Consider the following 22428-nt stretch of genomic DNA (forward strand, 5'->3'; position numbering starts at 1 on the left):
TTGAATTATCCACTGTAAACCTCACCTTACTCGGATGCGGCCAACTCTGAATTTCAACTAACTCGGACAAAAACAAAATCATTTCCGCTACTTTCCCATCCTTAAACTCTGACTTCATTTATATTGGACCAATTTTGCTGGTCCCAGTTTGTCCGAGTTAGGCAAGGTTTTAACTTTATTACTAAATCCTGATGCCAATTTGATTCGAGTTAAGAGGGTCGTATTAAAAAGCTTGTATTTGAAATATCCTCTGTTGGAGCTTTATATTGAATGTAGATTATTTCGTAAGTATTTTGGTACGTTTTTCGCAAGAAGTTGAACGAATTTCATTATTGATCGGTTAGCACAGTTCTACGAATTAACAAGTGCCGAGGTTATTTCAAACTCTAGATAATTGACCCGCGTAGAGAGATAACTATATTTATTTATCGGTTGATCGAATCCTTTGTCCGATTGTGAAATTCCTAATTTTTCAACTTTCATCGCTGCATTTACTTCGTGGTTCGTAATTCTCTCTCTAAGCTCTTGTATTTAGGCTAGAAAAAGATTTATACCTTGTTTCTCATTTTTGCTGGAGCTTAAAAGTTAACCGGCCAGGTCGCCTAATTTCCCTGCACATAACTCTTCTTTTTAATCATGATCAAGCTAACCATAACTGACCCAGCCATTATAGAAATGAACTGATGAAAATTTGATTGCAGTTAACAAAATGACCCAGCCAATAAGACAAACGAGGTATCACTTTATTTTAGCCTTAGTAGTACATGTAGTATTGTCTGCCACAAAAATATTCAGTATTTATATCAGTTTTTGTGGATTCGGTTTTTTACGGTGGTTGATTGGGCAAAACGGAATCATTTGTCGTAGTCATCATAGTTTTAAAGAAAGGTTTTAGTCTGAAAAATTGTCAACATCTTTATTTAAAATTTTTTCTCATTTACTTAGAAATCCTCGCCAATTATCTTTTCACACACGCTTAATTTCATCTTTATTTTGCCGTGACAGTTATTTATTATTTCTTTTATTTGTCCATCTTTTTAATGGACGAGCTAAATTCTCATTACAAGTGAATTAATAGGGTTTAAATCAGTTCAGAGTTATGGAAATGTTGAGTCAAAATTCGGTCATCTGGCATATTATTTGTGTATAAGTTTTTGTGTGCAATAAAAATTATTAAACTCCAAAAAAATATTGCTTTTTAGTCAGCTATTTATTTGATTTTTTCTAAACTTTGGATTCTTTTGTCCACGGCGGAAAGAGGTTTACATAGGACGAATCAGTTTCTCAGAAGGTGCACTTGCTCTCAACCCTCAAGGCTGTTCTAGTCACTTCTATGCTCTGGTCACAGCCATAACTATTCCAATTTTGAATATTTAACGAGATGAGTAGTACTATGTAAGGTCTTGCGTCAAATAAATAGTTTACCTTACTACTCATTATTTATTCTAACACTTTTTGTTCCATAACGTTGCTGTGTGAATCATTTCCAGTATTGCATAAAAGGAGTGTGGCAACGTATTAAAATTCAGTATCCGAGTACTGATCAGTGAATGCATGCACTAAGAAATGTAAAACACCGGTGAATACTAAAATACCCTGGTAAGCATCTTATTCAGTTTGGATGGATTTCTTCATTACACAATAGAACCTTGTTACAACGACCCCAGATAGCAATTTTTCGCTTTACAAAACTATTCATCACAATTTGGAAAATTTGAACAAATTAATACTGGAGATAACAGACTCTGAACCACAGAGGAGAGGGGTTTAAGAGGAACCGACCGAAATCTGAAAGAAGCCTGTTGAAAAATCAATTTCTCAGAAATTGAGTAAAGTCCTAGGCTTGACCTGTCTACTACCGGCACTTTAGGCCAACATGAACTTAGGACTGGCATTGAACTCTATAGGAAACAGAATCGTGAGAAAATTAGCTGTCACAACCGAGTCTTCTTAACTAACCAGCACCATTTCAAAAGGTCTGCATTTTTGTGAAATTGAACTCCCATGAAATGAGTTAATTAATTAATACGGGCCTGGACCTAGCAGTTATAACAAACATATTTTCTTGTCCCCTGAAGTTCATTGCAACGAGGTTCCACTATTTATTACCGGGTAATGACTGTAGAAAAGATTGACAGCCTTTTCCCAAAAAAAGGCATGAAAAGGATTAAAGGATGGGTTGTAATGAACCGCTGAATAGTCACAATAGGTGCTTGAATTAACCAGAAATGAATAACTACGGGGGAACCTCGTTTAAACGAACTCAGATACAAGGATTCATCGGATATAACAAATATAGAATTAAGACTATTTGATTAATTTTATACTTGATATAACTATCGGTTGTAATGAACATATTTTCTCGTCCCGTGATGTTCGCTGTAACGAGGTTCCACTGTATAACCAGTGGAATAAAGAAACTACGAATGCAACCATTTTTGCATGATTAAATCAACTTCATGTTGGCTATTTTTATTCAGTATTTACATATTTGTAGTTTAATTTACATATCTACAAGTGATACTGGCAGTTTCCAGCCAATTGATCTACAACTGGTAAAATAAACTGCCATGTGCCATAAATTGGAATAATTCCCAGGCATACTTGATATAACGATCATAATGATGATTAATGTCTTAAAACATGACATCAAATATCACACAAACATTTCATTGTATTTTACTTTTGAACTACAATCAGTTCCATCACACTTCTTTATACTGGCATTTTTCATTAAAATCTGACCATTTTGAGCTTCAGCATTTCCGTAAAACTAATTCATATGTTTTGTATTCACCACTAGACAAACAAAATTGACACCTTGTTTTTCATTTCTGCCGATATGAGCTTAAAAGTTGATCCAGCCAGCTGCCAATCTACATACCCCATACATGACTATTTTAAAATTCATGATCGGCCATTACTTATATAATATTGCTACATACCGATATTTATCCAAGAATAATTCCGCAAGTGTTCCGTTTAATCCCCAAGCTAGTTTTGAGCCAAAATGTCCAAAATTGAGTTGGCAATTTTCTGAATTTGATTGGCATGTTTATATTTGAGCAGCTACACATGATGTCTCAGAGCATTAGATCAAGAACATACTGCATTCTATCAGTAATCTCTCTTCTGACATCAATGCGAGGGAGGCGCAGCAACGACTAATGGCTCATAAGATAAAAACCCACTATGTACAAATTAGAAGTAGTTTAAAATCGAGAACTTATACCATCAAAAAATTATAAGACACAACGTTTCGATCTCACACCTGACAAGGATCTCTAGGGTGAGATTGAAACGTGTCTTTTAATTTTTTGATAAAATAAATTCTCTATTTTAAAATACTTTTAATTTGTACATAGTGGGTTTAGTGGGTTTTTATCTTATTATCCTTTCACCACGTTTGAGTGTCGCTATTCCGACTAAAGGGCTCATCTCGCAATGTGGCAAGAATAGCATCAAAAGAGTAAACGAAATCCATGGAATCGAGATAGTAAAGCACCATAGAGCATAGAGCATGAGCATGAGAGCGTGTTGAGCAATTTTAAGACCGGGTAACTTTTTTAAGAAGTAACTTCAATAGATTACTATTAAGATATACAACCAACTGGTTCACCGTATCTAATTTTCTGTCCTTCGTTGATTTCGAATTTAAAGTCTTTCGGCGCTTCGAATATGAGAACGATCGTCGATCCGAGGTTGAATTCACCGAATTCATCGCCTTTCTTGATTGCGATACCTTTTCCGTTGTTGTTCGTAAAGCCTCGATCGAAGTATGTGCCCTCTTTCCACCTTCTACCACAGTTCGTTACGAGATCCTAAAATGTTGAATCCAAACGGTACATTACTCATTCATTGATCCTTTCAGTGCATCTTCACCGCAGTGCGGTGTATAAATCGGTTATGGACTTTGCTAGTACACCGCACTGCAGTTTACTGATGTAATTAGATTTCTTTTTATCTCTAATGAAAGATAGCAGCACCTGTCAAACACAGTTAATAGTAACTAATAATACACGGCAGAGTAATGTAGACACAATAAAGCAGTGTGCCCGTTTGTCAAAAAACGGGGGTGAAAGTTTTTTAACAATTTCAAATTATCTCCAGTACTTAAGGGTATTAATTATTCAGAGGGTTGAAATCTATTCAGTCATATAAAGCATGCTACAATAGGACTCCTGCCTACTAACTGATTACACCCTCCATGCAGGAATTTTAAGATGGTATGAACCCTTGAGCAATAGCAGACTTCAATTTGACCCTATCAACCATCCATAAACAAACAAAAAAATTTACTACAAGCGCAATATTTGATTGGCAAATGATGATATCATGTTCTGTTGGAATAGAATTTCAAATTGGTCAAGTATTTCCAATTAGTAAATCTATTTCATGTATCCCTTCCAAAAGCACTACTTCTGCGAAGAACGAAACAGCGGGCTGTTTAGATGTTGAATTCGTATAGTAGGGAAGTCAAATTTTAACACGCAACTGCAAAACTTGCTGCGTGCCCAGAACCAGTTTTTGAAAATGGCTCATAGAATTGAGTTGAAACATTAAGCTACCAGATAGTTTTTCTTTTTATAGTGGGTTTTTGTCAACTAACTGCGTGCCCAGTCTGCTAGGGCAAGGTTTCATTTCGTGTTAGCCAATCTAATCAACAGACTAATTGAAGCGTAAACTTACCTCGTCGAAGTTGACCTTGATCGAACCGACATTCGTAGCACCAACGGCGGTCATCGAAAAGAAGCCGTGAACCCACGAACCGTAGTAAACCGCTCGCTCGTTGAAATTAAACAAACCTTGTACCCAACGCGCTATACCGGGACTAACGCTCAACAATTCACCTGAAATTAGAATAAAATGCATAACGGGACATTTAGAAATGAAAAGAAAGTACGTAGTCACCGGCTCGCCAGTTGTGAGTTAGACAGTTAAATTAAGAGTTAAAATGAGTACATCTTTGATTGTTCAACTTTTTTTATCTTGAAATAGGGAATGACCCTGCTACTTATCTAATTGGTAGATTTCGTATTGATTTTTATGATTCGGTGTCCCTTAGATGAACAGGCTCAGATTGACGAACTCTCGAATTCCCAAATATTTTCACATCGTAACAATTTTGTCACAATGAAATAATACCAGGTTTTTCGCATAATTTATCCAGATTTTTCATTTTCATATCAAGGCAAAATAACATTACTGGGCCAGTTGCTCAAAATCTCGTTGGAGTCAAACAGTGGATAGTTGTCGACAAAGTGTCAAATCAAAGTTCATTGATACTACAGTATTTATCCGCCGTTTACCGGTAACCAACTTTTCAGAAACTGGCCCATGGTGGTTACCGAATCTATACGGATTCAAATGAAATTTTTTATATATTCTTCGGCCGCTTGAACACTGATTCTGAGCCACGGCACGGTGTATGGCATAAAAATGAGGATCAAAATATTTTTACAGAAACTTTTCTTAAATTTTTCACAGATTTTCATATTTTTTCAAGCAGGCATCCATTTCGAAAGTCGATGCGACACCTGTAAACGGATCGAAACGAAAACTTCGAACCGCGAATTCGAGAATAAAATTACCTGGAAAATGACGCCTATAGCAGACGTTCCACTCGGTCGGCGAGTGAAATCGATGATAATCGCCCGGCGCTAAGTATATAACGCAATGGTATAATTCGTTCTCCGGATTCGTTTTGATCGATTGTTCGTATTCTCGCTCCGATATCGAACGCGCGTTCGCATTCGATTCGTCGTCGCCGACTACGACGGGTGCGGCGGCTTCGCGGCGCGTATCTTCGCTCCACGTCGTCGGTCCGAGAAATCCATGCAGTGAATAACGGATGCCTTTCACCTGTTCGAGGTGACCGTTGTCGACGAGGCCGTAGTGTAGAATCTTACCATCAGCCGGACTAGTCTGCGGAAAATAAAACCAATTCAAGATCATCGTAATGGCAAAGTAGAGCAAAACAATATTCAGGCCACGAAAAAAATGGTTGTTTCTCATCAGCTTCATTTTCCGCGCCTGCCAAAAAAAGTTTGTCAGTGAAAAATTAAAAATGCACGATCTTTTTTTGTTTCTTTTTTTTTGAAAAAGCTAAACATTCCCTGAACGCATCCTGATAAAAAACTTGATCACATTTTTTATGTTTTTCTTCACCATCGTAAAAACATTTATTTTACTTATTTCTCAGAAAAACTATTCAATAACAAATGAGTGGAACTAAGGTTTGAAAAGGGGGTCGTCATTACGGTATTGATTGCTATTTTACCGAGCCAAAATGTATCTAATCTAGTTTTGATGCATTCGACTCTCTCATTGGTGTAAGCTAAGCTCCTAATCTCTGATCATAATTTTTAATCTGGATATCTGTATGCGCCACGCCACCTAATAGAATGAGGGTGAACCCCTGCCTCGATACAGGGGTTTTTGCACATAGCCCTAGTCTGCTAGCCCTGTCCAATAAACCAAGGCCCTCAGACAGATTTGATATCGTTTAACTTTTTCAAATTATGTATATTAAACGATTCTTTGTAAAATGTAAATTTAAAATCATGATCAAGCTAACTGTAGAAACAGCCATAGAAAGACGTAGAAACAGCCATAGAAATGAACTGATTGCAAGTTTTATTGAATTCCGCAAGATAACCCGGCCGATTGGGAGAAACGGAGGTATCATTTTTTTTTGGTTTTAAGACAACTCGCTTTAATCATATTGAAGAAATATCAGGTCCATTGCACCCGTATTCGACTGATATGCCTACACACCCGATATTCCAAAGCCCAAGCAACCGAGTGTTGTCATATTCCGATGAATATTTCATCATCAAGATCCAATATTTTAGAACAACACATGCATCCACGCGTGGTAAGCATATGGTCAAACGTAATCTTCATGAATCGATATCGACACGAATGTGGCACTGGATATTTCGAATACAATACGATGTAGCTAATGAGTTATTGTAACAATTAAGAACAGCAGTCTGTAGCGGACCATCCTAAAATATAGACGAACCATGAACCCTACTAGTAGATGGGACCTTGGAGGATACATATACATACAAAACATCAATGATATCAATCAACGCGTGTTCAAAATTTCCCTAGAAAACTTCACAAAAATGTGTGAAAATTGCCGATTTCGGCGAACAACAATGACCGCCAGTTAGCCATCTTGAATCTGCTCGGGCCAGTTTTTGGGCGGCTGCAGATATGTCTAAGGAAGATATTATACAGAAACCCAATATCAAGACAATCCATCGAAGCATCCACTAAACTTCCCAAAATTCCGTTTATGGACCGATGAATGGACGAACGACGGAAGAAAAGTGAACGACTAAAGTCCCAAGTGGTCTAAAAATGAGTTTTCAACAGAATAACAGCTTTCGTCTGTTTTCATTCTGCAGTGTTTGGAATGAATGAAATTTAAATGGCTAAACATGCCAAGTCAGTTGGTTCATCCGATAGCTAAGTAAATATATTTGCTAGGTTTTTGAGGCTTTTGAAGCTTTTTGGGGTATTATTTTCCTTGACGAAGAACAACATGACTATAAAAAAACCAACTCATGTAGACACATTTAAAAAATTTCATTTCTTTACTACTATATGCCATTTTGTATTCATATTTATAAAGTGATGTCGTTCATCGTATGAGGGTGCATTGTCAGATAATTGTACATATTGATAAGGCGTGCGTCGAAATGTTCAAAGCAAATTGACAATTAGAATAATAACGTTCTACGCCGACTAGTAAAATTGAATCTAATGATACAAGCGGGGTGAACTTTTCGTAAACGCGAAATCCGATGTTCTAAAAATTTGACTGCCGACTACGAAAATTAAATCTAATCATGCGAGGGGGTGATGAAATCTCGCAAACCCGAAATCTTAAACTTCAAAAAATCCTCAATCGCTTTAGCAACAATAGCGATCACTGTCATACGAATATATGCGCGTCTCTGATTGGCTGGAATCTTCGCGTTTGAAAGTAACCGCTGGCTACGATATGCCACACTAGATACGGCTTGTGTCTAGTCGGCGTGCGTTGGGTTGGGTTGGGTATCCTTCGTTCTCTGCAGCCCGACATAAAGCTTGTTACATGTATCGCCGCCATGCGTTATCGGTAAAACCAAAAATTCATGAATTTTTTTTAAAACTTAACAGCGCTTCGGTTTCCTGATACCAACAACGCGTCTTTCGTTTTTACACTGTGCATTCAGAAACTTTCGAAACATCTCACAGCCGTGCGATGTCTTCTTTTCAAAATCGGACGTCGTCTTCACATCCTACAAACTTATACTTTAAACTGATGGTTAGCCCGGCGGAATTGCCCGGAACGTACTATTTGTGGTTTTACCTACCGTACTTGAGTCTCCTTTTCGTTTTCGGATTCACCGGCAATTTGCTGATCGTGATCATCATGGGACAGCGCGAATTTCGGCGACATTCGTTCAGTCGGATGTTCGTGCAACTAGCGATCAGCGATTCCGTCGTCCTGTCCTCGTACTTTTGCGGATTTTTGAACGCGTTGTCTGTTCTGTTGAACGGGTGCGTATTTTTTGTATATAACGCGTTGTGCGCGTTTACGATCAGCCCGTGGACGTTGTTCTGATAGCCGCCGAGCGAATGTGCGTCGTTTGCTTTCCGTTTCGCGGACCTCGTTTCTGGACGCCGACGACCGCTACCGGATCGTGTTTATCCGTCGTGTGTCTAGTGGCGTCGGTTTACAGTTACCAACCAGTTCGCGACGGTTGACTTCGCCGACAACGTCGGTTGCATAAGTGACGAACGGAGCCCGATGATGCGGACGATGCTCATTTCCGTCGTTCCGTTTTGTTTTCTGGTCACCCTTTCGTCGGCGACGTCCGTGACACTATTCCGAAATCGAGACAACAAAACTCGCGCGTCACAGAAATACTCGAAACAAGTAACCGTGATGGTCTTGTCGGTGTGCGCGTTCTTCATGGTCACGACATTTCCCACTTCTATCGTCGGCCCTTTTTCCTGGAACGATTCCCGATTGAAATACATCTTCGGCATCTGTCCCGACATCTTAATACTGAATTACTCGCGAATCTGTACATATATCTGATGTCGGGGAAAAAAATCAGAAACGTACTCCGGAATTTACTTTGCAATTAAAACCACCCACGCCGAATATACCATCGCCCGCAAAATTAAACCGTAACCAAAAATCAATTTTCACTAATAATCAATAAGTCATCCCAGTTTTACGAACGAGTCTCCGATGGGGAAACATAATTTTACAAATATGAAGTAAATCTAGTGAATCTAGTGAAGACTGCGGAATAAGGGTATGGGAAAAAAGATATGCTAGGCTAAAAAAATTACACCTTGTTTCTCCCGATCATTCGACCAGGTCATTTTGTAAATTGCAATAAAATTTGTAATCAGTTCATTTCTATAGCTGCTGGGTCTGTTATGGATACCTTGCTCATGAATTTTTAAAACTGATGTACAGGGTCGATAGGGTTATAAGTTATACAGAGGAGGTTCATTTTCTGATAATCATAGTTATGAGAAAAATAACGATAGTTGCATACAGTAAACCAGCTTAAAACTTAAATTCAACTTAATTAAATCAAACTTAATTCCGATCATTGGGGACCAATGAAATGAACGAGATATCCGCATCATATTTTTCATACCAAGTAAAATCTGTGTATATGTTTTGTAAATAAAATGGAATCCCGATTAAACTGATCCTGATGAGTCGGGGTGTATAGAATCAATACAGTTATCGCGTGCTGACCTCGAGAAAAACGTCGAACTGAAAACTTTCCGAGGGATGCGGCTAGTACACATTGTTGACCATTCATCAATTAAACAATTATATTAATATATTATTATTATTATTATTATCAATCCATTAACTGAATCGTCACTGCGAAGCGGTTGATAGGTCAGGCACGCATATCAACCTAAGCAGATAGGCCTAACCGTCCACAGGACATTCGTTAGCGCGAGTAGGATATTTACACCTTGTGACTGGGAACTGACCACTGTGCAAGTAAATTAAGCAGAGAGAGACACAGAGGTGGATCCAGGGTCACTGGAAGGGGGTGTCCACTTCAGTTTTAAACTTTGAAATTTAGGGCCTTATTCTAAGCTGCATCGCAATTTCGTTGTTTACATACACTTCATAGATTTTTTAAGATAGAATTGATATTTCTAGAATTGGTAGAACTTATAGCTAATTGCCGAAACAAAATTTGATATAGGCCTATATACTTGATCTTTCTTCAGAATTTATGCGGTCCGTTATATAGAGGACGGAATTTCAAGGACCTCAACATTTTAAGGGAGATGACTGGACCCCCATGGACACCCCCTGGATCCGCCGCTGAGAACAACTACTGCTTTTCAAAATGCAAACTGAGGATCATGAATAGACAAGACTGGAGAGTTTTTAATCCTTATCCAAGAGCACAATTTCAGCCCTAACAATTAACACAATGGTGCCAAAACATGGAAATCACTTACGACACTATAAGCGGGATTCACCGGTCGAACATCCGGCTTCAACGGGCGGCGAAAAAATTCGCCCAGATTTTTATAATGTTTCAAATCTTCGATCGCAGCTTCTTCGATATTACACCCGAACATCCAGATGTAGAACTTCAGCGCCGGCGATCGCAACCACTTCGGCAGATTCATGTTGTTCATTTTGCCCCAAAGTCGCGAGATCGCTTTCAACGGCATTTTTCGGTAAAGCGTCACCTGAAAGTAAACGAAACATAGAAACAGAGTTATTTTCACAAATGTAATTAAAAGAATCACATAGTATACAGAGCAAAGCAGGGGACACACTGGGCAATTTAGTCGCGCGATTTTCGCGCGACGAAATCGTTTAAATCGTCTAGCGTGTCAGGGTCGGTGATTGAGTCGGCCGGTGATTGAGTCGGCCGATGGAATCGCCGTATCCAACCGGCCAATCACGGCTCTTCAACAATCACGTGATAACTAAAAATGGCGGCTAGATTCATCTGATTATTTCGCAACTTGTTGTGAAGCTATCCGAGGGTGAAAATAATGAACCACCTATGAACCACATTAATATTAAACAAATTTGGGGGATACCCGGTTCTCCAACTTTCCAAATACTTCATCACGATCCCACATACGAATCACAGTTTCCCGACAACCATTCCGCCCGGAAAGAACCAACCTTTTTCGGGAGAAAGCTCGGGGCTCGATACCTTTTTATTAAATCGTCTTCGCGAGTTTCGACGTTTAAATCCGCGCAGCGCGTAGTTCAACGTGAAAATTCTGAACAGCAACCGGATCATGTAAAAACTTCTATACGTCACGTTACTGTTGTACCGCTTCAGTCTGGACCACAGCCGTCGCATCGCGAGCCCAGTTCGTTGTTGCTGATGCAGATGCGGCTGCTGGTGGCTGTAATACGAATACCTCGAACGCATCGGCGCGTGCTGAACGCGTTTCTTCGGTTTGACAACTCGTACGGGTTGCGTGACGCTGATTTCGAACAGGTCGCCCGTATCGTCCGAATCGGCCCGGCGCGATTCGCGACAAAGTTCGTCGCGGCGGTTTTTACGTCGCGAATTGTCAAGATTGTCAATCGCCGCGCGACTACGACGACGTCGAATCCTTAGAATCACCGCCAAAGGTAAAGCGATGACCACGACGGCGCAGATAGCGAATCCGATAACGAAATCGAGCGGCTCCATCGTGATAGCGAGAGATTTTCTATTTTCCTACGCAATAGAAATGATCATACGATTATTCTCTGTTTACTCCGAAACGTCCGTCTAACTGAACCGACAAATAATAATGAACTAGGACGATAGCACTTCAACCTGCTGATCAAAGATCGAAGTCCACACGATGAACATACGAGCGAAAAACATTTGCCTTTTTATCAATACTCAGAAATTGTTATTTCGTAATATATATATACACATATATAATATATATACATTTTCACCTTAATTCATATGTGCTGTATAGGCGTTAAACAAACTATGTTTCCATCTAATAGTTGAAAAAACTTCCTGTATAGCTATGTGTATTCATTCATTAATGGCTCAGCAATTTTGGGTTATCGCATACTTCTGCACTTCATCAACCTATTTAATGCTATAAGTTTACCATGCGACTCTTCGAAACTTTGAAATCTGATTTCGCTGATTTCCGAGTACGTTTGAAGTTCAAAGTCGATTTAACTGTAAACTTAACAAATCTATCTTTAAAAAAAAGCCTAATGCACCTGGCAAGAAACGAGTCCTTAAACAACTCTTCGAAACTTTGAAATCGTCAACCGAGATTATTATTGGAATGAATCCAAGAAACGCTGCAAAAGATTTTTGTTTTTGTCTCATCCAGTCTTCCCATTATCACGCATAGCAAATCGAGAAAGGCCAAAACGTGATGAGCAAAGCAATAGGCCTCACACTGACATCAGCGATTTTGATCGATTATGTAATCCACTGCACACATATTTCGCGAAACCACGTTGCCACATTTCGGAACAATGCACACAGTTGTGAAACCAGCCGGGAAAAGCATTCGTCGACTTTCCCATTTCCACAGTTGTTAGTTAACAACACGCTGTGCAGCGGGTTTGCAACCGATAATCTATCAGCTAGCCGCAGTGAAATTTCAAACCAGACAACATTCTATTTCTAAACCAATTACCGCAATATTGATCGAATAGCTTTCTGAAAGTCAAATAGCCAATAGAACGAATGTGGTGACACTGTTAAACACCTCTTCCACAGCAAAACGTTTTTTTTTGCAGTTTGGTGCTAAAATACTAATGTCTTTTTTTTCTAAAGAAAACAAATTTTGGTTTTTGATTTCGTGTTTATCATACTTCTGTGCGCGTCCAGTTTGAACCAACGGCTTGAGAAGCCTATAGGCCTACACATTTAGAAAACTGACCACACCGCAACATTCGAAGACTCTCATATTTCGACTTGAAAAAAATGGCCGAAAATGTAACGAGTGCCTCTGAAGATCACAAACGAAAAACATCCGCGTTAAATCCCGCAGTTATCGAAATATGTCTGATGAAAAATCTCCCACTCGGGTCTTTAATCGGCCCCGATTTGAAAACATATATCTAAGGCGCGAGAAATGCCACACCAATGATGATGGCTAATAGTCTTTAGCCGAAACGTTGCGCAAACTCTTCTATTTAATATTTCTCTTTCTGGCTGAATTACTGTGGGATTTCTCGCGATAATTCATCGTAAACACTGATATTGTAAGTAGAGAACCCCACACTGATAAAACGTAAGATGAAGTCCGAAAAGTTTCCTCTAGAGCTGATGTTTTTATTCATTCGACGTTTCGACACAACCCAATTGTCATCTTCAGGAATACTGCTGAATGAACAAAATTCAGAGATATTTATATATACCATCAAGAACGTAGAGACAAATAGTAATTAAGAGTGAAGCAAAGTGAAGCAAACTCGGGGAGGGGTGTAATTTACTAAAAAAACAGTGATTATAGTTATAGTTAAGAGTGAGTGACAATACAAGTTCAGCGAGTTACACTGATATTGTGTGGCTTCTTGACTTACGTACCTTAGGGCGTCTCGCATTGTCGGTGCGCCCGGTAACGATAACTCGCCGCGACGTTAACAAAACCCAAACATCGTCGTCGTCAGAGAAATCCTCACCGTAATTTTCAGCGCCAGCAATCGTTATAACAATCTCATATTGAGATGAAATCATCGCGAACAACGATTTCGTTGAGGTATCGTAACGACGAGACACCGACAATAACAATTCCGCCCACCCACTGATCGATATACCGATGAATGCGAGCATCTGTCGCCGGAAAATACGCCGACGAAGATCACCCCATCTAATTTTAATATCGGAAAATCAATCCGCACCGGTGATCACCCGATACGATAATAACACGCTAAGGCAAAATCGAGCTGGCAATCGTAATAGCACGTTAGGCAAAATCGAGCTGACAATCGTAATAGCTGGTTAGGCAAAATCGAGCTGACAATCATTATAGCACGTTAGGCAAAATCAAGCTGACAATCGTAACAGCACACTAGGCATAATCAAGCCGGCAATCGTAATAGCACGTTAGGTAAAATCGAGCTAGCAATCGTATTAGCACTTTTCACGATTGCGGGTATTGCGGGGACGAAACTCATTTTTTGACGCCGTAAAAACCCGTTACAATAATGTTTCTATACATAGTATGCGTTATCATTTAAGGGGGTTCTGTATGAGTCGATGTGCACTTCATCATAGATATTGAACTTTCAAAATAACAATAACAATTGTGATGGCATTTATTTTGTTATTGAATATATTTCATACTATTATCATTCATAATTATTATAAGATGTGCACTACGTCATCAATATATCATGGCAACTAGACTGCTTGCCGGTCAATTCAATTCAATCATCGATATATTCAAATCCAAAATAACTTTATCGATCCTCGATATCATACGATTTATTTTATAGACCTATATTAAGCAATATATGCGTCATTTTTCAAGGCGTCAATAAACTTTCGAGTTAGTTTTCTTGTCATCCCTCGACCTACTGGGCGCAAACGAATGTATCATCTAATGCAGGCATAAGTGAAAGACCTGTTCGTTAGAGGTTAAAGGTCTAATACCATATAAGCCACAGGCCGTAGGATTTCATTTTCTTATGCAACTCACAGTACGATGAACTGCTCTTTTGAGACTGATCGCGACTAGTCGTACACACCCACTTAGCGCCATTTGAGAAGCACTTTCAGGGCTTTTACCCCCTAGAAAAAGCTTTTTACGGCAATATCCTCACTTTATCCGTTCAAAAACGTTCAGAACCGACAGCTTTTAGCTTTAGTACGATCACTTGTACACTTATACCGGCTGCTACATCTTATCTCCCATTTTAAAACAACTTGAAAACTTTTTTTGTTGTTGATTGAACGATGTTGGCCCCATCCCATTTAGGCGTTGTGATGACTGGTGACTGTATGACTAAACTGTATGACTGGTCTATAGCCACTGCAAAAATCATCAATGCTAAAAAACTTCATAGTAAAAAAAACAACAATAAATCTATAGATTTGCAACATTCTTAAATTCGAGGCCCAAAAATCAATTTTCAAGACCATAGTGCTAAATTCAAGACTATTCATTTTGATGATTCCAGAAGGCTATTCAAGAATTTCAAGGCCCCCTACGAAACCTGAGGGACCGTAAAACCATCACAGTTAATCCGAAAATAGTATAGAATATAGACTTATGGATCCAGTTCCACAGTTGTGAGTTAGAGTTAACTCTGAGTTAAAATTAGTTCATTTTCAATGCGTTAACTCAAGAGTCAAATCTTAACTCGGAACTGTGGAACTGGACCATGATTTTCAAACCTGACACGTGTATAATCCAGGATCCAGTTCCACAGTCGTGAGTTAAGATTTGACTCGGAGTTAACTTGTCGAAAATGAACTAATTTTAACTCGGAGTTAACTGTAACTCACAACTGTGGAACTGGGTCCAGTTTAATACAAAATGATACCAAACAAAAAACAATACTTGCGTTAACCAGAATGCGCAGATTTTTTTTAACATCAGTTTTCTTAACAAATCCCGGACACATCCACGAATGCCTTTTGGCCATGAAAGCTTCCTTTTAGGAACCACAATCGAATAACTGACCACCACAAATCGGTTAGATGACTTGCCTCTAACAAATAGGCTGATACAATGTACATCTGTTTCAGGCACCAGATTTCACTTAAAATTTCAATTTACTAATTATACAGCGACTCGTCCATCTTCAGATGTTGAATGTACTTCAAATATTACTTTTCCGGTGCTAGTTAGTTTCTAAATGGTACTTTAACCATCTCCCGGCTTTAACCCATTAGCACTCAAGAATTTCATTATGTAATGTCTATTACTCCGCAGAAAATTCAAGGGAAACTCCAAGTTCATCACAATGCAGAATTAGCTCATTCCCAGTTGATTTTCATGTGTTGCAAGTTTGTGTTATTTTGTAGTAAATAGTCAAGGCTTTCATTCAAGATTTGATAGGATGAGCCAAAATCGTGACCCTTTGCCCCCCAAAATGCATCAAAATGTACTTGGATAGAAGTGAGCGCTCAGATCTGTCATGTTCTTACACCAAATACTCGAGAAAAACAAATAGAAAGATGCTGATTTCTGTACGGTATTCTGAAAAACTTTACTTTATCATAAGCTATTGGGTTCGAATCCCACTATAACCGTTTAGACAAAAAATGTCAGGGCTGTTTTGCGCGGTTTGAGGAGTAATAGGCAGGGCGGATACGGGTGGCTTGAGTGCTAATGGGTTAATAAGCGATGACCTAAGATCTGAGAGGGTCCGAGGGTACGATGGCCACTTGTAGAAACGCTTGATAATTTGAAAATTTCAATACTCAATGCAAGATACCATAATCAATTACCTTGAAATTCATGGCATACATAGAGTTACAAATGAGTTACACTTTTGCAATAGATTGTGGTTACAAAATATGCCTAGCGGTAGGTGTTAATAGTCTATACATGGAAACACCATGTTATTCCACTATGGAGTCATTCATTTATTACGTACGCATCAAGGGAGGGGGAGGGGACAGTGCAATTGCGTACTGTAATGCTTAATGTATATGAAAAAATGGCTGATTTTGCGTACAGAGGGGGAGGGGGGTTGAGAAACTCTTAAAAAATTTTATGCGTACGTAATAAATGAATGATCCCTATTCGAACTAGTGAAGATACACGTATAAACCAAAAAGACAATCCCGTCTTAAAAACTTCCCAGATTACGACAGACGGACAAATGGACCGACGATAGTGGGGTCTAAAAAAGAAATACATCGAACGTTACTTACTGTTGTAGTTTTCTCATTGATCACGAAAGCCTCGTATGCCATAAAACCCAGTCCAAATCCGGCGGGTATTGTTATCAGGAACAGTTTGCCGCCGAATCGCGACTTAGAAGCTGTCGTAGCGGCAATATGAACTGATCGTTCTGCGAGAAAAGCGAAAACATTTCTTATTTCCAATAAAAGAGCGGAGATGAAGGATACAGAGTTATACATACACGGGGCTAATTTCTCAAAAGTTAGAGTTAACTCAGTGACAGTGGACAAATAGATACCACGGTAAGGCTAACAAAATTGATACCTTGTTTCTCATTTCTGCTGAGCTTTAAAGTTGACCCGGCCACCCACCTATCAACCCTGTGCATTACTTTTCATCATGATCGAGCTAACCATAACAGACAGAAACAGCTATAGAAATGAACTGATTACAAACGAGTATACTAGTAGATAGACAAGTATTACTCGTTGGTTGGTACTGATACTATTAACATAGTCAACTTCAGCATTGAGAATGAAGATGAGTTTGTTCACATTGCCAGCCAATCAGCGACTGTGTCATTCTCGTGCGCCAGAGTGCAGATATCTAACAATGAAATATCTAAACAGAGGTGCTCACCAGAGCCAACCTTCCCAGCATCTAAACCATCATTATACCTATCCAGGAAGAAAGACACTAAATATTTTGATGGATATATGAAAGCTGTGGGTAGTGAAGTGTGATCTGTGATTAGTCATAACATTTTAGAAATGGCCAGAATTTTAACTTAGGTTCTATCTCATTTTTATTTTATAATTGCGATTGGTATAATATTTTTTTAAACGGCCGTTAAGGCTTCATGTTTCGTCTGCAATTCACTGCAAATAGTTACGCAACTACACACATTTCAGTGTTTTTAGCAGCTGTACACTCAATCGGCACCGTTCGTGACTAGCTTCACTGCGGAATTATCATCAATTAACATCGCCATATCACATCATCAACTTATATTGTGCCTTAAAACCCTAACAGCCGAAATAATTGAAATGCACACACGATTTCTATCATTGAAAATTGAGAGAGTGGCCATGTTTGTGTTTGCTGCTTCGCGTAAATACCGCGCGGTGGCGCAACCGCGCGGAGTGGGGCCGATACGTCCAGTGAATAGGACCCCACAATGAATAGGAGTATATTCATACACAGTATATATCATCCTTATCATATGTATGACTACATGTATACCGATTCACGAGTAGGCCTGTATTCATAGTGGCACTGCCAGTGACTGTGGAGACAGAACAGGCAGTACCTGTGCAGTATAGGTCTACTAGTGCCGGCAACATGTTGTCAGGCTCTTGTCTGGTTCATAAACAAACTTACCACATATCAAGCGTGACACATCGAGATCGCATGGCGACTTTTTCGAACGAAGCAAACAGTTGCGATCGCAATACTTCCAAACAAGGCTTCTGGTGCCAGCGAATGCACTTCCACGATACATGATATTATCGATATTGATCTCCTACGAAATGAAAACAAAATTGTAAAATCTTGTGAGGGAGCACCTAAAAATATCGATAGTCGCTTCAATTAGGATTACTCGTGGATGTGGGTGGGGGACTGGGGGTTGAAGGCTTTACTTCTCCCAGATTGATCACAACTACCGCAGTGCGGTGTACTAGCAAAATCCATCACTGATTCATTCACCGCACTACGGTGTAGACACAACGAAAGGGTTAAATGATGACGTAATATCATATCATTGATAAAGTTTAGAGTCCAATAGGTTTTTCATAGGCCTAAGTAGTTTTTCTATTCTAATTTCAATTAAAAGTTGTGAACAAAATACACTTGTCAGAACTTATCTTCTGTCTGTGGTCTCTCGTTAGAAAATCAATAGTTCCAACTTTGGCACGTGTCTAATCAAAGGGTAGGAACAGGGGTTGTTAGAAAGAATTAGCCTTAGCCTATTGAATTTTTAGATGCTCCCTAATGTTATCACCAAAAGCACAAAAATTACTTCCAAAGAAATAAAACCGTGTCATTGACTTCTAATCAAATCCCCCTACAACTCGTTGGCTATAGATACAGTCTAATGTCTATTTCAAATCATGACCTGAGAGCTTGTTAGATCAAATAGAAACAAATAGTATGACATTAATGCAAGTGGTGTGAAGAATAATTACATCATTGATTGAATCTCAGTTCATCTACCTGCAGTTTGGGTCACCCTTCCACTTACTACTAGTTCGAAAAATTAATACTAATTACCAATTCCTCCCCTTAATTTTGCTACGTTGATAAGTTTTTGATTAAATGTAAGGTCACCCACTAACTCGCCTAAAAAAAGTAATTAGTACGAGGTAGAAAAACTAAGACGGTTTGTTTAAGTATGTTTTTCCTGTCTTGGGCACCCACTTGATCTAGCCAGTGGTAATCTGTCTGCGTTTTAGTTTCACGATCGGATATTTTCACAAGCCCATCCGATTACAAGTAGGCCTAGAGGTAGAGCTTACCACCAACAAAAATTCGAAAATTAGGACAACTACCACTCTGAAAATATTGGTTTTAGGCGGTCATTAGCACGACATTCACTTTTTATGTCGGGTTCGAGTTAAATTATGCTTCGGCCGCTTAGAGAAAATTGAAACATCACTTTTTATAACGTACATTCTAAAATGTATAAATATACTTTATTTAATGCATCACTTACAGAAACAGAGTTAAATTCTACCCGAAAAGCCGGCGTTTCAAACAAAAACAAATAGCGGGTAGCTCCGAGAATATCCAATTTAGGGTATCCATATCGCGTCAGTGCACTCTTATCCTTCGAACTCGGTATGAACATTGTCGGGCGGTACGTCACAGGGAATGAATAAAATCAGTATCGAATGACCATCCCCGTACTTTGTGACAAGTCCGTGTGATCCGACTGGATATCCACATGAATTTGAACGTGTATGCCAAACTGCGGGGTCGGCAAGAAGCCGGGCAAAAATCCCTCAGTGTTATCGCAAACGATATAAATTAAGCCTTGCGGCACCTCGAAAAAAAACGTTTTCGATGCGTTTTGTCCGTGTGCGAGGAGTTACACCCAACGCCGAACAGTGAAACGTTTTTTCACGAACGTTTCCGTTATGCCGTGTGGTCAAAACGTTTTGGAAACAAATGTTATGCCGTGTTGCGCGAGCTTCATAAGATACCCCACTAACCATAATCAAAAAAAATGATGAATTAGGTTTTAGAGAAGAAAAGCTATATACGTATGTCAGCGAAATTCAAAGCTATGCAGGCATGTGTAGAAACAGATACAGATAATTGTAACGGAAATGCCATAGATTGTTCTATGCTGTAAATTATATTTGAAAAATAAAGTGTTCATTCATTCGTTTCGTTCGTTCGTTCGTTCGTACGTTCGTTCCCGCCCACAGTCGCAATTCGGGAGAATGATCGAAAGAAATAAAATGGAATCGAGTAAGGTGAAAACCGGAATAACAGCGGATTTTGAACGGACTTTTTTTGCTAATTGAATAAGTAGTAATCTTCGGCACTGACTTTTCATTGTAATTGTATGATTATTACAAAAGATTAAAATAATTCTCATCAATCAGTAATTATTGGAATACCGGTAATACCGGTAGTTTGGGAGTCAGGAGCGGATAAGGGGGTGGGCTCCGAGGTTTCGAACCCATCACTTTTGGTCAAATACCCTTTTCAAAAAATAATTCGGTGGCACATAAATTATGACTCGACCTTCGTTAGTTCGTGATAGAGGACTTGGACACGAATTACATGTAAAAAAGAAAGAAATCGCAAACGAAATGACCAAGAAAACAGTCGCGGCAGCGTCGAGATTAGAATAATTGCAGAAGTAACTATCACTTGAAACTTGTTGACGTTGAAACAGAATTCGAAAATATTTGATTCTGAGAAAGATTTCGTTTGTCTTAGTAGGTACGTAGGCCAAATCAGTAAGAACTCTGTCGACCTGGGATTACTGATGGTGGCACTTGCAGCTTGAGCTATGAAAACGATGAAATTCTTAGTATGGCCATGTTATCCAGGTATATTAATTTCTTGCATTCTCACTTACTTTGAATAAGCTTTTGAAAAGGGCACATTATTTTGCTGTAGTATACTACAGCATATTTTGGAACGGATGTTGCCCGACATACTTTGCATCGTATTTCATGTCTGATGGAGATTGTCTCTCGGTGCTCGGTGTAAAACAAATAAATTATCTATTGCTTTTTTGTTGATCTGGTATCTATTGATGTAAATTATTCAGGAAATAAATAAATGAATTTACCCGTTAACTAAAACTAGGGGTCCAAGGACACCATGCCCACTTGGGAAGTGGTTTCAAATGCTCAACAATCTAACAATTTTAATATTCAACACCCCCTGGTGACCATATAAAAAACCAATGACCTTGAAACTCGCCACAATCATAAAACATGTCAGCAGCTAGGATTTTGTAATTGATTGTGATAAATATGTCTCGTTACCAATTTAATATGGAAATACTAAGTTATTCTACTATTCAACGCCCCTGGCGACCATATTCAAAACCAAATAACCTTGTAACTCACCATAATCAATAGAACATATCATGAACTTCAACTATGCAATTGATCATGGTAACAAAATATGCCAAGGTACCAATATAATAAGGAAATACTAGGTTATTCTACTATTCAACGCCCCCTGGTGACCATATAGAATAACTAATTTTCTTAAAAATCACCACAATCATAGACGATGTCATGAGCTACAACTTTGCAATTGATTGGGGTAACAAAATATGTATTGGTACAAATATAATATAGAAATACTAAAATGTTATATTATTCAATGCCCCCTGGTGGCCATATACAAAAACCAATGAACTTGAAACTCACCACAATCCTAGAACACGTTATAAGCTACAACTTTCCAATTAATTGTTGTAACAAAATATGCTTAGGTATCAATATAATGTCGAAAAACCTTTTCCCACCTACGAATGAGTACTAATGACACCAAGATGGCCGCCAATTGCGTCATAATTGGCTGATCAAAAATACCTGTCTCAGGTATAAAACATCCCTTTCCAAAGAATACCCATCAGCAATTGCAATGAGAAATGGCAAACCAGTAGGAAGCAACAGGACTCAGAATTCGGGCCAAAATTAACATTTTTGTGCACTTAAAAGGTCCTAGGACGACCATTTTTAGTACAATCGACCCAATTTTCAAATATATACGAAAGATCAAGATAATTGATCAAGGGGTCTTCAAAATTTCCCTCAAAAAGTTCAAAAACGTGTAAAAAGTGCTGATTTTGGCGAACAACAATGGCTGCCAGTCGGCCATCTTGATTCGACAGGGCCAGTTTTTGGGCTGAAGATGTGTCTGGGGTAAATACATGTATAAACAAGATATAAAGACATTACCTTGAAGCGTCTTCAAAACTTCCCAAAATAACTGGATTCCGTCTACGGACGGACGGACGACGGACGAAAGTGAACGCAATAGCCAGCTGGGACTTAAGTCCCAAAGTGGGCTAAAAAAAGTGCGACAAACATAAAA

General features: G+C 38.9%; 1 protein-coding gene across 3 annotated transcripts; it reads right to left on the reverse strand.

Moving 5' to 3' along the window:
* Positions 1-1047: 1047 nt before the first annotated feature.
* Positions 1048-19594, reverse strand: LOC141900867 (phosphatidylserine decarboxylase proenzyme, mitochondrial-like). Of its 3 annotated transcripts, none has more exons than XM_074787916.1 (7): positions 19571-19594; positions 18238-18379; positions 16887-17026; positions 10516-10752; positions 5592-5925; positions 4690-4850; positions 1048-3821 (listed from the first exon to the last, which is right to left on the reverse strand). In XM_074787916.1, exons 2-7 carry the CDS (start codon positions 18356-18358, stop codon positions 3594-3596), a joined length of 1221 nt encoding a protein of 406 aa, XP_074644017.1. In that variant the 5' UTR covers positions 18359-18379; positions 19571-19594; the 3' UTR covers positions 1048-3593. The 3 variants fall into 3 exon arrangements, with proteins under 3 accessions (XP_074644017.1, XP_074644018.1, XP_074644016.1); XM_074787917.1 differs by lacking the exon at positions 19571-19594 and adding an exon at positions 19407-19412; XM_074787915.1 differs by lacking the exons at positions 16887-17026; positions 18238-18379; positions 19571-19594 and adding an exon at positions 11232-11817 and having other exon boundaries at positions 1050-3821.
* Between the last annotated feature and the right edge of the window lie 2834 nt (positions 19595-22428).

Source organism: Tubulanus polymorphus, chromosome 2, assembly GCF_964204645.1.
Source record: "Tubulanus polymorphus chromosome 2, tnTubPoly1.2, whole genome shotgun sequence".
NCBI classification, from domain to species: domain Eukaryota; kingdom Metazoa; phylum Nemertea; class Palaeonemertea; order Tubulaniformes; family Tubulanidae; genus Tubulanus; species Tubulanus polymorphus.

Bases quoted from the DNA above. Each gene is read 5' to 3' on its own strand.
- LOC141900867 (XM_074787915.1), bottom strand. From the start codon at position 11,723: ATGGAGCCGCTCGATTTCGTTATCGGATTCGCTATCTGCGCCGTCGTG. The intron at 5,926-10,515 runs GTAAGTGATTTC...TATTTTCCGCAG, and splicing joins TGAATCCCGCTTATAGTGTC to ACTAGTCCGGCTGATGGTAA. The intron at 3,822-4,689 runs GTAAGTTTACGC...TCAACATTTTAG, and splicing joins TCAAGGTCAACTTCGACGAG to GATCTCGTAACGAACTGTGG.